The sequence below is a fragment of the Giraffa tippelskirchi genome, chromosome 4, assembly GCF_054371585.1.
Source record: "Giraffa tippelskirchi isolate mGirTip1 chromosome 4, T2T-mGirTip1v1.2.pri, whole genome shotgun sequence".
Taxonomy (NCBI): Eukaryota; Metazoa; Chordata; class Mammalia; order Artiodactyla; family Giraffidae; genus Giraffa; species Giraffa tippelskirchi.
The window spans coordinates 12,798,186-12,814,183 of record NC_137278.1 but is presented as its reverse complement, the minus strand read 5'-3'; the positions used below and the strand labels follow the sequence as shown (position 1 = coordinate 12,814,183).

The following is a 15,998-nucleotide window of genomic DNA, read 5'->3' as shown; positions in this document are numbered from 1 at the left end:
TGAAGTGACTTAGCAGCAGCAGTAGCAGCAGCAGCAAGGAGCTTCACTGCATGGAGTTGGTTCCTATCTGGCTGTTTTGGAGGCAGATATAGCCAAAACAGTATAGGCACATGCAAGAGAAAACACACATTAGGATAATGATTCCCAAAATAAGGAACAAATTTTTCCACCAAAAGCTCCATGATCTGAACTACTGATTTATTAAGTCCCCTAAGCTTGACATCAGCTCACTAGGGCCACTCACTTGTGTCTTCATGTGACTTAATAAAATGATACACTAGTAGACTCATCAGGTATGAACACCCAACACTCTTTTTGGATAATGTCACAAGTGTTTCCTTGCAAGACAGTAATAATGTCTAGGCCATCCTATTTCAGATGATTGCTTTTCTCATTAGAGTCAGTGTTCAGAAAAGAGAGATTTTGCCAGCTACCATTTAACACTTGTTGGGAGAATTTAGTAAGGGCTTCTATGTATGTTATAATGACATTCAGGCCAATGGAGGGAAAAAAGATGGTGGCCAAATAATTGTACCAATGGAAAACAGAATGTGTCCATGTGGTCTTGAGAATAGGGAGGTTGGCAACTTTTTTTAACCCTGTGCCCAGGTAAAACCCAGGGTGCAGCAGCCCAATGACCCAGGTAGAAGCCACAGCTGAAGATTTGTGCCACGCAGCTACTGGGTCCCACTGGGGGTCACTCAATAGACACCTGAGTGGTACAAACAGTCAGTGCCAGGCAAGTCACTATCCTTTAATGTGACAGAATGACTACATGGTTCTGATGATACCCATCCCATATCCCTGATGCAATTTCGTTAGTTCTAACTCCTTGCAAGCTCCAGGGGAAAGGGGACTATGGCTCTTTGGTTCATCATTAAGACCTTAAACTTAAGCCCACAATGCAGTAAAGTGCAATAGATACTAATTATGTGAACTAATGAACACTGTGCTAACATGAATGACAGATTAGCTGTAAGACACACCATAGAACTGAGGTGATTCTAGATTGCTCTCACCCCATAGCCATCAACTCTCCATAGACTGAGCTACTCAGCTCTACCTTCAGGCTCAGCCCCTTTCTCACCCATTAGGGAATGGTTCTCAATCCTACATGCACACTGAAAGCGGTTTTCAATCCTAAAGATTTTAAAAATCACCAGTGCCTGGGTCGACTCCCAAGAGTTCTGATCTAATTTCCCGAGAGCTGACTTCATGTCCAGTCCTGGCCTCAGGTTGCTTCCAGTCTGGCACAGCATCAGCCACAATTGGTAGCTTACGGTGAATGATGTCAGATTCCTGATCTCCGAAGATTTAGCTTTGGGACCAGGGACCAGGCTTGATCACTCAAGAGCTTTTGTATAGCAGAGTTTTATTAAAGTATAAAAAGGGACAGCGAAAGCTTCTGACATAGACATAAGAAGGGGGAAAAAGAGTGCCCCCCTCGCTAGTCTTAGCAAGGCTTTATGTACTTTTATCAGACCCATTCCCACAACATACATCTTAAGATAACAGGATTAGAACTAACAATAGAAAGATCTTACCAGACCCACTTCCACAGTATGCAAGTTTTAAGATAACAAGATTAGTCAGGAGGTTCTTGTTAAGGAGAAATAAATCCTTGAGCAAGATACATTGTTATATTGACTAAGACAAAGCAATGTAGAAAAAAATGTTTGTCCTTTTCTCCTCCTTGAGAGACTTGGACCTCTTTCTTCTCGAGGGCCCTGGACTTCTTATCAACCTTCCTAGGAATTGACTCTCTCACAATCATCTGTTTCCCTGTCTGTTTTGGATCCATGTTCTTGCATGAGCATCTCAGCTGCATGGAGGGAAAGAATGGCTCCATCACAGAGGCAGGAAGGCTTCCTGCAAAAGGTGATGGGGTATGTGAGCTGGTTCTGTAACTAAAAGGATGAGTTTTTCAGGTAGACGAGAAAGAGGGTGGACATACCAGGCAAGAGGAAAATGTGACATGTTAGGAGCCCCACAAGAAGAATTTGTGTTGGTCTAGAAGACCATAAAGCTTCATAAAAATACTGAGTCTCAAAGAACGGATGGGGAAAACTCCCCTAAACAAGCAGCATGAGTGTCTTCCCCACACAGAGCCTGGGGACCCACTCAGTCAAACTTTTCCAACTTCCCCAGGCTCTAAAGAGTGAGTCATCCCTGGTATTCCCCTGCCACCAGCTCTCGTGGAGTTCCCAAAGGACGTGGAGAGGGAGTCCCCATGGAGACCAGGACAGCAGAGGGGGAAAAGAGAAGTCAGCAGAGGGGGAATGAGGCGATTCCCTCAGGATCCAAGAAGAGTATAAGTCCCCCTGTTCCTACATCTGGGGTGGGGCGTGTCCCTACTACCTCCCCTGCCATCATCACCCAAAGGCTGGACTGAATTTGCTCCATCAGAACTACTCATCCATCTCCACCTTCCAGGTATGTCCTACCAATCCAATAACCACGCACCAACACGGTGACAGCAGCTGGTGTCTGGACCAAGGCATATCAAGTGTCTGTGTGCTAAGGAGGAATGATCTTAGAACTAGGGCTTGTTAGAAAATGGGGAAACCACAGCTTGAAAAATGCTGGGACTCTGGCCTTGCCAAACTTAAATGTGTTCATGCGTACAGTGGGGCCTGGAAAGAGAAAATGAGTCAAAAACAAAGTGTTCAGCAGAGAGAAAGGGGCAAGCAGGAGGAGGTGAAAAGAACCCTCCAGAAAGCTAGAATCTTAAGATGTAAGAGCCTGGAATGCTGTCCAGTAGGACACAGGCTCTTGCTTACTCAAAGCATGGTGCCCAGATCATCAGTGTCACCTGGGTGTTTGTTAGAAAGGCAGATTCTCAGGCCCCTCTCCAGCCCTTCTGAGGCAAAACTTGCATTTAACAAGATCCCTACATGATTCGTATGTGCGTTCAAGACAGAGAGGCTCTGATGCTCAGGGTCCCAAATAGACCTGCATATCAGAATCAGCTGAACATTTTTTACACTACAGGTTTCTGAGCTCTGCTCTAGATAAATTTAATCAGAGTTTCTGGGCACTGTGTATGCTGCTGCTCCTGCTAAGTCGCTTCAGTCGAGTCCAACTCTGTGCGACCCCATAGACGGCAGCCCATCAGGCTCTGCCGTCCCTGGGATTCTCCAGGCAAGAATACTGGAGTGGGTTGCCATTTCCTTCTCCAGTGCATGAAAGGGAAAAGTGAAAGTGAAGTCGCTCAGTCGTGTCCGACTCTTAGCGACTCCATGGACTGTAGCCCACCAGGCTCCTCCGTCCATGGGATTTTCCAGGCAAGAGTACTGGAGTGGGGTGCCATTGCCTTCTCCGGGGCACTGTGTATAGCCATATATTTTTTTCACAAAGCTCCATTGGTAATTCTAATGACAGAGGTCCACAGAGAAAACTGGGAACCCCTGATCTGGTTCAATCTGCTTAAACTAAAGCTGAGAAAACTGAGGCAAGACAGTGACAACTAGTTTGGTAATCTATTAAGAGACCAAATTAATATTCTGCCTAGAGACCAAAAAAAAAAAAAGGATGGAGGGATGGAGTTAGATCTAAATTCAAGCCCTAACTCAATACCTTAATAGCTGAATATCCTGTCTCCTCCCATCTTTGGAACTCTGTTTTCCTACCTTCAAGGAAAAAAAATGAATGTCCCTGAATGTCAGGATTACTCCTCATGGGCAGTAGGCAACAGAAGAATTCACTCTATGTTTTGTGCACATACACACATGCACACACACTCACACTCCATAGTAATTGCTTAACTGAGGTTTGGGGATCCTTGCATCCCAGAATTTCAAAGCAGTTTAAGCCCTGAAGTCTCATTGTCCCCATTTTACAGATGAAGAAATGGAGAGGCACTCGAAGGAGCTGTGCTCCTCACTTTGTAAAGGTGAGTAGTGTCTGCTTTCCACCCGGACAGACAGTAATGCACAAGGGGTTTGCCCCCAACTGGGTTCTGGATGCAGAACTTCAGCCAGCAAACTGGATTCATTCATGGGGAACATGTAGTTGGGTGGGGCTGGAACCCCACAGTTCTCTATCCCTGGAGGCTGTCTGACCTCTCCCAATGACCCCCACCAAGAAGGAGGGGAAGATCCCTAAAATTCTGTATCCCTAAGGATAAAGGGAAGAATCAGGCAAGGTCTCAGATGTTCAACTAGGTGAGGGAGAAGATCATTTAGGTAATTATCAAATGATGGAGTAGGGCTATAATACAGAGACCTCAGTGAACAGGGTTCCAGGATGAGAGACTGGGTGGTTGGATGTCAGATAAAGCTTCCTGGGGAAAAATTGATGATCCCCGAATGGAGTCTTAAAAGATAAGAAGGATCAGCTCTGGTTGTGTAGATGAGGCAAAGGAGATAAAACCTTCTGAGATGTCCCAGGATCCTTTAGCTGGGACATGATCTCTCATTGAAGAAACCAGCATTTGATATACATATAAATAAATACATATATTATTATTTTGTTTTTCTTTAATCTGTACAGTTTTCCACAAATTATGATATTAATCTCAATATGGTTTTTAAGATTTCTCTACATTGATAATATATAAGTTAAATCTGCTCATTTTAACCTCTATGATCCTACTGACATTTAGGTTTGGTTAATGTTAGTCCAATGCAAATAGTCCAGGAGAACATGCGCCCTTGTGTGTGTCTCCTTGTGTACATATATGAGGGTTTTCAAAACACTAAGAAGTGGAATTACTAGCTGTCATGGACTGAATACTTGTATCCTTCCAAAACTTCTAAGTTGAAGTCCTAATCCCGAATGTAATGGCATTTGGAAGTGGGGTCTTTGAAAGGCAACTAGGTTTAGATAAAGTCCTAAGGGTAGGGTCCTCATGATGGAATTGATGCCCTTATAAGAAGAGATTAGACAACCTGCTATCTCTCTCTCTCTCCACTGTATGAGGATAAAACAAGAACAGAGCCATCAACAATTCTAAAAATGGGCCCTCACAAGAATCCAACCATGCTGGCACTCTGATCTTGGACTTCCCAGCCTCCCGAATTACAAGAAATAAGTATCTGTTGCTTAAGCCACCCAGTCTGTGGTTCTTTGTTACAGCAGCCCAAACAGGCTAAGATACTAAGGTATGCACATTTGTGGGTCCTCCAATTTTCTCAGTTTACATTTCCACCAGCACAACATCACCAACCTATGATATAATCAATTTTTTTTCCATTCAAGTGGTTCATCCTCACCAGTGACAGGTAGGTCACAAATATCTAAACTTCTCTTAAAGGAAGAAGAAAGAGCATTTACTCAGTTCCAAGTCTGCATGTTTATTGCCTCTCAGAACCCTCCAACAGAGATATTACATATACTTTATGAGAAAACAGTCTGAGAGAGGTGAAGTGACTTGCCCGAAGTTGCACACCAGAAAGTGTGGAAGCCAGACTTAAAACCAAGTCTGCATGCTGATAAAATTCATATTCTTTTCACTGTTTTAGACATTCAGCCAGTATTTATTGAGCACTGATTACATAGCAGACCCTGGAGGTACAAAAATGAATCACAGAGCCATACTGAGCACATAGTAGGACTTAATGAATGTTTGTTGAATGAATATTGAATCAAGGAGCTCAAAGCCCACAGGAGAGACAGACACACAAAAAGAACATACAGTAGTTTTTTGCCTTTCAGATTAATTTGTGTTTTAACTTCTTTGAACTTTTTCATGTAACATATCATGTGCTTTTTCCATGTCATTAAAAATTCTATAAAAATAAAACAAATATACATGCAATAGAATAGTGATACACTGTGACGGATGTAAGCTCCAGTGCAGCCAGCACAAAGTAGGGAGAAGTATAGTTTCCTCTGAGTCATGTGAGTCAGGAGGGAAGGCTTTACATCCGAGACAGTTTTTGTCAAACACAAAAACTGGAAATGGGTTCTTAGCAAAGGGAACACATGAAAAGGCACAGGAGGGTAAACAGTGTTATATTTTCTGGAAACTACACTACTTCTGGTTGCCTTGAAGTTACTTCCTTCCAGTATTGGGGCTAGACATCAATAAACTAATCCTTCAGTAAATACCTGCCAAATGCCAGGCTCTGTGTGAGATGTTTTACATGCTTTATTCCATTGAATCCTTGCAGCATTTTTTACTCATTACACAAAGAGAAAACTGAGGCTCAGGGTGGTGAAGAGTCCAGCCCTGGAATATATTCAAGTCTTCTATTCTTTCCACTCCCTGTCATCTCCCCCAGATGCCAGCCACTGCTGCACTCTCCTGTCCCAGGTTTTACTCCAGTGGAAGGATATCCACTCAGCAAACCTACTTAGCTAACCTTTGGATCAGGAGACTGTGTCCATTTCATTGCCTCTTTTTCTCCTTTGGAAACTGGAAAGGAGAATGCGTATAGAGTCACAGAGTTTTCAATCCTTATCCAGACACTAACTATGATCCTATTCATCATTCATGAATTAAATAAATTCAGGCATACTTCAGCGACATTGTGGGTTTGGTCACAGACAAGTGCAATAATATAGCCAATATAGCAATAAAGCAAATCATCCCAATGTTTTGGTTTCCCAGGGCATATAAAAGTTATGTTACACTATACTGTAGCCTATTTAGTGTGCAATAGCATTATGCCTAAAAAAGCAATGTACATACCTTAATTTTAAAACATTTTTATTGCTAAAAAACAATACACATCACCTAAGCCTTCAATGAATGATAGTGGTAACAACCAAGATCTCTAATCACAGATCATCATAACACCTATAACAATCATGAAAAATCTGAAATATTGTGAGAATTACCGAAATGTGACACAGGGACACAAAGTGAGCAAATGCTGCTGGAAAAATTGTGCCACAAAACTTCAATTTGTTTTAAAAAAAACAAAAAACAAAAAATCACCATCTGTGAAGCATGATAAAGTGCAATAAAATGAAGTGTACCTTTATTTATTGAGCAATTATTATGTGCCCAGCAATGTTCTCAGTACTGTGGATTGAAAATGGAATAAGCCAGGCAAGTGTCCCAGTCTCATGGAGGTTAAGTAGTAGCATGTGTGTGATAAGTTGCTTCAAGTCATGTCCAACTCTTTGTGACCCTATGGACTGTAGCCAGCCAGGCTCCTCTGTCCATGGGATGCTCCAGGCAAGAATACTGGAGTGGGTTGTCATGCCCTCCTCCAAGGATCATCCCCACCCAGAGATTGAACCCACATCTCTTAAGTCTCCTGTATTGGCAGACAGGTTCTTTACAGCTGAGTTACCTGGGAAGTGGCAGAGACTTAACACTAAAAAGGCAATTTTTAAAATTCATTTATTTTTAATTGAAGGATTCTTTTAAACACAGGTTTTGAGAAGTGCTGTAGCTTGTCCACGCACATCACTATTTTATTACACAGTTAGGACTCACCCAAATCTGTTCCCAGTACAAAGTACTTTCTGGCTGGTGATGGTCCTGACCTTTCCCTCACCTCCCTCCTGCTTTGTCTCTCCTCAGACTCTGTCCTGCAAGATGACATCTGAGAACTTCACCTGGGCCTCGGGTGCCCCTGCTGAGTTCATTCTCCTGGGCATCACAGACCGCTGGGACCTGCGCCTGACCCTCTTCCTCATCTTCCTGCCTGTCTACCTGGTGAGCTTGCTGGGAAACGTAGGCATGGTGCTGCTGATCCACGTGGACGCCCAGCTCCGCACACCCATGTACTTCTTCCTGGCCAACCTCTCCCTGCTAGATGCCTGCTATTCCTCAGCCATCGGCCCCAAGATGCTCGTGGATCAGCTGTTGCCTCGCGCCAGCATCCCTTACGCAGCCTGTGTCCTCCAGATGTTCCTGTTTGTAGGGCTGGCCGATGCCGAGAGTTGCCTGCTGGCAGCCATGGCCTATGACCGCTACGTGGCCATCGGAAACCCTCTTCTCTACAGCACGGCCATGTCCCGGCGTCTGTGCCTGGTCTTGCTGGGAGCCTCCGGCGTAGGCGGGGCAGTGAGCGCCGTGGTCCACACGACCTTCACCTTCCGCCTGAGCTTCTGCGGCTCCCGGGAGGTGAACAGCTTCTTCTGCGACATTCCCCCGCTGCTGGCCATCTCCTGCAACGACACCAGTCTCAATGAACTCCTCCTCTTCGCCGTTTGTGGCTTCATCCAGACAGCCACCGTGTCGGCCATCGCCGTATCCTACGGGTTCATCGCCGGATCCTACGGGTTCATCGCCGGAGTTGTGATCCGCATGCGCTCGGCCGTGGGCCGGTGGCGAGCAGTCTCGACCTGTGGCTCCCACCTCACGGCTGTGGCCATGCTGTACGGGACACTCATCTTCATGTACCTGCGTCCCAGCTCCAGCTACGCCCTGGACACGGATAAGATAGCCTCTGTGTTCTACACCCTTGTCATCCCAGCTCTCAACCCACTCATCTACAGCCTCCGCAACAAAGAGGTCAAGGAGGAGCTCAGAAGGACTTGGAGCCGATGCTGCGGTCCCCGGAGGAGGCACCAGTGAGAGGGCTGGAGGCTGGTGTTACGACTGACGCTGGAGGGACGAGGCCGGCTCTTCCCGGCCCCTGGCACGGGCTCGGTGTCCCCTGTTCTTGTTTGAGGTGGAAGAAAGGGGAGAAACTGAGGTTTACAGACAGGAGACAGGAACCTGGGGTACTCTAGACCCAGCCAGAACCAAGATCAAGTGAATTTGCTGTTGAGTTTGCCTTAGGCTCCTCCATGTTCAAAGCATGTTACCAGGTGCAGTAACTAGGTTTATTTGCCGCTTGAACTTCCAAGAGGCTGACACCCAGAAACACCAGATAAGAGCTGTGCTGGCCGCAGGTGTTCTAGATCCTTGCTCTTCTAAGGTCCTTTGTGACCAGTGAGTCACAGTGGTCACTTTGACCCCAAGAGAGCAACTTCAGAACCCACTCATGCCAAAGACCGTGATGGAATCTGGGTAGGCAAATATCTTTCCCTATGAAGCGACATATTCCATCTCTCAAGATAACAGAACACACATGATCTCATTCCTAAAATCCCACAGTTGTGTGAGAATTCGACGAAGATTAGGTTACCTCAGGGCTGTGACAGAGATTAGGAAAGGGTCAGAATTATGGTTACGGTTAGAATAGGGTTAGGGTTCACGTTATGGCTAAGACTGAGGTTAGAGTTAGGGTAAAGCCAGAGTTAGGTTCAGAATTTAAAAGCAATTGGACAAATTTAGGACTGAATTAAAAGTATGTAAATTGTTCAGTTTGGATTGATTTTAATGAATAGTAGATTTGGGGGAAATTTAGGAGTCAGGGTTCAAATAAATTTGAGCTCTTCTTAGAAATACTAGAACTAACATATACACACTACTATATATAAAACAGAAAATCAACAAGGAGCACAGGAACTATACTTACTGTTTTATAAGAGGGACTTCCCTGCTTCCACTGCTTCCGTCCCTGATTTGGGGAACTAAAGATCCCACATGCTGTGTGGTGTAGCAAAAAAATAAGTTAAATAAAATAGAGAAGTTTAAAAATATTTTTCTAATAACCTATAAAGGAAAAGAATCTGCAAAAGTATTCTTGTCTGGAGAATTCCAGGGACAGAGAAGCCTGGCAGGCTATAGTCCATGGGGTAGCAAAGAGTCGGACGTGACTGAGCAACTAACAATTAATTAATGACTCAATCACTTTGCTGTACACCTGAAACTACCATAACATTGTAAATAAACTGTACTTCAGTTTTTAAAAAAGAAATATTAAAACTATTTTATTGCTAGTGTTAGAGGGAAAGACTACTTAAGATTAGAATTCAAGTTTTATTCTCATTGGTAGATTAAATTTGGGTTAGAGCTTACTTCGTGTTAGAGCTCTGTTAGATTTAAGTTAAGCTGGCATGTGAATAATGTTTGTGATAAGTTTAAGTCACAATCTAGTTATTATTAGTTAGCCTAGGTTCAGAACTAGATGAGAATTAGGCATAAGAAGAAGAGTGTTTTCAGTATCAAACTGACATGTTTGGGGTGATTTCAATTTGAGATATATTTAGGGTTACGGAAATGGATAATGTTCCTTAAAGCATAAGAGTAGGAGCTAACTATTGGTGGATTTAAGTTTCACTAAGAGTTATGAGCTTGCTCAGATATGCACATGGTCAGGTAGGGTAGACTGCTTTGTGTCAAGACTACAACATCTGGAGACAGAGTTGGGGTTAGAAGAGGGAATGCTATTACCTCTTGGGCAAAGGCAACCACAGTGCTCCAAGCCTTAGGTCATTCTGGGCCCTTCAGATCCAGCACTCTTGAGATTTTTATATACCCGGAGTTTACAGTTTTGACAGATTTTCTTTATCTAATTGAGTTACACATGAGCAAGGCCTAAGGCACTGCATTCTGCTGGGAAGCCCCTCTATGCAGGAGCAGGACAGGAGTGGACCCCAGAAGTTATAGTAGGTGCTTCCAAGGAGAAATGGAGCTTGGCCAGAGTAGATGTCAGCTCCTGTCTGGTCCCCTTTCCAGCGCTCCCTGATTACGGTTGAGATGAGGCCAGGGGTGGCAAAGGATGGGAGTCAAGCAATGCTTCATTGTCACCCCTGTGTAGGCTTCCCATGGAGTATGTTCCTTGGGCTTCAGCCAGGAGCTAGCCTCACCACTCTAACTTCCTTTCAAGGAGAAATCAGTTGCTGGAACTTTTTTAGACTGAAGGAAGACTGGAGGTTCATCCCAGCTCCCTGGGGAGGTGATGCCCCTCGTTACCAGAACCAGGTCTCTCCTTAGTAACTATAGTCTTCTTGGAGGTCCCAGACTAATGGAGAGAGAGAGAGATGTGAACTATACTGTCCCCTCAAACCATAGAGAATTTTATAGGTTTCCTGACAGGGTCACCAACTTGTCCTGATTTTCCCAGAACTGTCCTAGTTTTCAAAACTTGAAATCCCATGTCCAAATAACCTCCTCTGTCCTGGACAAACCAGGATGGTTGATCACCCTATTTCCTGATGGCCCCGTCTGTTGAGAGCAGAGGGCAAGATAGCCCAAACTCAGCACAATTTGACAAAGGCTTAAATGAACTAAAACCCCTTCTCCCACCGCAAGGTTTTATAATCCTTTCCCAGTTCTTGCTTCCTATCACCATGACAACTCATGTGCCATGACAATGATTGGGGACATTGTCAGAAGAGTTGGCAACTGTGGGAATGAGAATAGAAGCTTTGCCCCCAGTTCAGTGGTTTATACTCAGAGACCTCCTCTGTGGTCTTTTCTTCTTTTGGGGGCTCTCATGACATACAGTTCTCACCATGATTAAGGGAAAGTTTCCAGAGGCATACAGCCCTTCCATCATCTTGGCCGTACAGGGTGTCCATGGGTTCTTCCACATTTCTAGCATCCTTGGAACAGCCAGATACAATAATCACACAAATCCTACACATCCACTGGAGGAAACATGAAGTTTCAGACTGCTGTGCTGGGCCAACTTGATAGATAAGAAAATAGTGGGTTTCCCTGATGATCCGGTGGTTAGGAATCCACCTTGCAATGCATGGGACACCAGTTCGATCCCTGATCCAGGAAGATCCCACATCCCACAAAGCAACTAAGCCCATGTGCCACAACTACTGAGCCTGAGCTCTGGAGCCTGAGAGTTTCAGCTGTTGAGCTCATGTGCAGCAGTTACTGAAACCTGGGTGCCCTAGAGTCTGTGCTCCCCTACTAGGGAAGACGCCACAATGAGAAGTCCACATACCACAACTAGAGAAAGCCCGCACACAGCAGTGAAGACCCAGTGCAGCCAAATTAACTAATTAAATAGATAATTAAAAAAAAAGAAAGAAAATAAACAAGAGGGAAGGGAAGGCATTGGAAGACAATAACAGAGCCCAACCTGGAGGATAAAGGTTAAGATAGAGTCAGAGCCTCGTTCCTAAAGTGAGACGCCCAGGAAAGCTCCCCAATTCTGATCAAATACTGATATTTCCTTTTAAACTTTCTTCAACATCATCTACTAAGACAAGCAATTAGGACAAAAGCAGATTTGGGGTGGGGAAGACTGATTAGAGGTAACCAGTTGGGCCCTGCAGCTGGGTGGGAATTGAGGGAAAGGGACATTCAATGGGGGAAAACGGGCATACACAGAGCACAGAGGTAACACAAGCTCTGCATGCACAGGAGACTCTAAGGAGACCGGTTTAACTGACTAGAGATGGGTGTACTGGAAAAGAGGTGGAGGGAAGTTTGAAGATTGAAGATCCGGGGATGGGAAGGATGCCCCATGGGCTGGATATCAGGTAGGGGAATTTGGACTTAATTCAATAGGCAGTAGGGAACCATGGGAGTTGCTGTGTTCAAAATCACCCTTCATGGTTGTTCCAGTGCTGAGTCATGCAGAGCCATTCCCATCTGGAAGGCTACAAACACTCACAGGAACACATGCCCCCTCCAATACAGAGCCAGTTCCCTATCAGAAACCTTTATGCACAAAGAAACACTCTCAGGTGTCACTGCCCTCTGCAGACACAAGTACAGTGTACGTGCAGACACACATTCAAGCTCATGGACACGTTTCATTTGACAGAGACATGGTCAGTCTGTCCACACACAGGCATACAATCCTACACACACACCCCTGTGGTGGCTTTTCTTGTTTAGGAGCACAGGCTCTAGACCATGGGCTTAGTAGTTGTGTCACACAGGCTTAGTTGATCAATGACATGCAGGATCTTTCTGGACCAGGGATTGAACTAGTGTCCCCTGCATTGGCAGGAGGATTCCTAACCACCGGACCACCAGGGAAGTCCAGGCATCGGTGTTCTTATTGCTGCTTTACCAATGAGGAGATGGAGGCTCAAAGATGGTGAGTTAGTCGGTATCAGAGTCAGAGCAAGCACTTCAGCTGCTCAAGCCCTTCAGGTATGTTTACTAGCTCCCGTAGAAGCCAGATCCCGAGTTTGGCGGCCTCAGTGAAAGAACTTGCAGGCTACGGCAGTCCTAGGGCTGGGTCATCCACGGGCCCTTCCAGTTCCCACTAATGAGTCCGCCATCACCTGATCCTAGAACTGCTATCCTATGCCGTTTATATCTAAAAGAAAACTTAAAGGTCTCTGGACCACTGGCTTGAGAAAACCAAACAGAAAACCACAACTCTTTTTTTTCTTTTCAATGAAATCTTACCAAGAAACATACTATCTAAAATGAAGGGGAGAAAGCAGCACAGTGTAGATGGGGTAAGGGTCAGAGGCCTAGAGCCCATCTTCTCAGCCTCCCCAGTGCATCTTCCTCACGGCCCTGAGGGGCCCCTGATCCACTCCAAACCCTTACTTTGATAAACTGGGAAACTGAGGCCCAGAGTGTTTAAGGGACCTGTCCGGGTCACACAGAGTCAGTGGTGACCTTCAGGCTTCCTGGCTTGGCCCTCCAGCACCCCATCACTTGGTCCTGCAGTGACACGAGACCATCCTCATGTCCACCTGATCCACCATCTTCCCATCCCCACCCCAAGGCCCAGGTTGATGCCATATCCTTGCTCTTCTATCAGTAGCCCCACAACCTGCTTTCCCCTCACTCTTCTCTGAAGTTTCAGAAAAATACTGGTGGTAATGTTCATCACCCAGTCCACACTTGTACCATCAGCCCCACCCTATGACATAAGGTATGTCATCTGCTGGCCATCAGGGACCTCACGTGAGTTCTGCCAGTGTCTTGAGAACCTGGCACAGAGATATACACGTGCTCTGCTTTCATCTCGTCTGTCCTCTCATCTCTTCCTTTAGCGTAAGGGGGGAGGGGCCCTATGGGGCTCAAGGGATCATCAGTGCTTTTTCTGGGCCACCAGCCTTGACCTGGTCATCCTGCTCAGCCCCCCAAAGAGGCCCCATCCCTGGACGAGTGGTCCCCACCACCCACGTTGTAGCACAGCCCAGCTTCTGACCTTGGTCTCTGACCAAGGCACGCCGTCTCTGCTCCAGCGTGATCAGTTCCTTCTACAGGATGACCATAACCAGTGTCAAAAGTGCTTTCAGGTCTCATGAGAGCCCAGGGAGGAACCCCCACTATGCATGTAGGAAAACTGAGGCTCAGAGAAGAGAGGAGGCTTCTCCTGGTTGGCTCCACCAGCCAATTTTAGTCCCAGTTCTCCTGATTCAGTCTCAGGCTCTTTCAACCACACCACAAACCACCACTCAATTCAAGTTAATAAATAGTTATTGACCATCTTCTATGTGTCAGGTGCTGGGCTGGATGATGCCTGATCTACTTCCAGACCCCCAGTAAGACAGGCAAGAGAAGAGGATGGGGGGGCACATAAGTAGCCTCAGTCAATTGGCCTATGGGTCGCTGGGCCCCATTCCCATCCCACCTCCCACCTAGATCTGGTTTCTTGTTTTACTTCAGGAAGCCTTAAAAGATGATATTGACCAGAAGATAAGAGTATGAAACCTTCCCCTATCCCCAATCAAGAAAAACCACTGAGTTCAAAAATCCACCAAAGAATTCTCCCTGCATCTTTTTCACATGAACTACAAGGAACAGTTTTTAACACCATAAGCAAACAAGCCTCTGCAAATTGACTCACTTCCAAGAAGTTCCCTTGGAAGAGATGGTACCCAGGGAGGCTGCTTCAGCTTCATGGGTTTGCAGTCACCCCTCAGAAGGACTTTGAACTGCTTCTCCTTACCCACCACATTCCCTGACTTTGTCCTGAAACGACTTCTGACCATTTCAGAATCAATCTAGCCCACTCTCCTAGCATGGGTTTTCCCTGATGGCTCAAATGGTGAAGAATTTGCATGCAGTGCAGGAGACCTGGATTTGATTCCTGGGTCAGAAATATTGCCTGGAGAAGGGAATGTCTACCCACTCCAGTATTCTTGCCTGGAGAATTCCATGGATAGAGATATAGTCCTTGATGACTGAGCGACATTCACCCTCCTAGCATCGATATTACTAACCCTTCATTTTATGCCAATAATAGGTAGTATTAGGAACCACATCATCCAGAAAAAATAAACGATTGCATTTCAAGAAAAGAATTGAGTCTGCCTCTTCATCCAGAAAAAATAAACGATTGCATTTCAAGAAAAGAATTGAGTCTGCCTCTCCAGGCTAGCTTCCAGTGCAGGCTTTCTGCATCATAATGTAAGGACGCCTTCTTTTCAAAGGTAAAACAACTGGAGAGATCTTCGTTGTGAAAGAGGCTCTGATCATAAATGGCAAATTGATTATTTCTTCTAAGGGACCAAAAAAATTTCTATAAACCAAGTCTTCTTTCATGCAAGGGCTGCCACAGGGAAAATGAATCTATTAGACTTGAAAAATAAAAACATGAAGGCTCTCTATATAAATGTGAAAATGACTGCTTTAGAATACTAGGAACGGATCAGTATAAGAAGCTGTTTGTTAGCAAGCAGTTTCTCTCACTCTTAACTAGGGATGTTTCCCTCGCTCCTCCTTTTCATGTCTCTTATGTGTCTGTCCCGTTCTCTCTTTTCAGTTGCTTGTGTTCCTACTTTCTTCCTTTTTTTGCTCTCCGTGCTCTCTGCTTTCTCTGTTACGATTATATACTGGGCAGTAGGACTACAGACAGCCCTTGCCTTCACATACGTAATAGGAACACAGATTATTATCAAAGCCAGGAGAGATGTACAGGGTACTATGGAAGCATCAAAGAGGGAGCAATGAATGGAGATGGGGAGTCACTGAAGGGTGATGTGAGGAGTCTGATGGATCACATTAGTGGCCCCAGTTCACCCATTCCTGAATCTTTGGCCACGTAACTTTGCCCTTCATCTGGGATTTGGGGTTCAGCCATCCAACTTGCTTTGGCCAACAAGATACTAGGAGGCATGACATGGGCATGAAAAGAAGCTAAGATATTGGGTTTTTTCTCCTGTGTTTCTCTCTTTGCCAAGAGAAGGACATGCCCAGCTGGCCCACTGGCCCCCAGCAGAGAATGAAAGATACACAGAGCAGAGCTTTTCCAGTCCTCAGGGCAACCCAGGAAGACCAGTGCGGAGCAGAGCCTCCAGCTGACCTGCAGACACAAGAACAAACCCAG

At 45.3% G+C, this 15,998-nt stretch overlaps 1 protein-coding gene across 1 annotated transcript; it reads left to right on the top strand.

The window, feature by feature from the left end:
- The first annotated feature begins 7,492 nt into the window (after positions 1 to 7,492).
- Positions 7,493 to 8,476, top strand: OR5C1 (olfactory receptor family 5 subfamily C member 1). The gene has a single exon (XM_081590449.1). It carries the CDS (start codon positions 7,493 to 7,495, stop codon positions 8,474 to 8,476), a length of 984 nt encoding a protein of 327 aa, XP_081446575.1.
- The last annotated feature ends 7,522 nt before the right edge of the window (positions 8,477 to 15,998 follow it).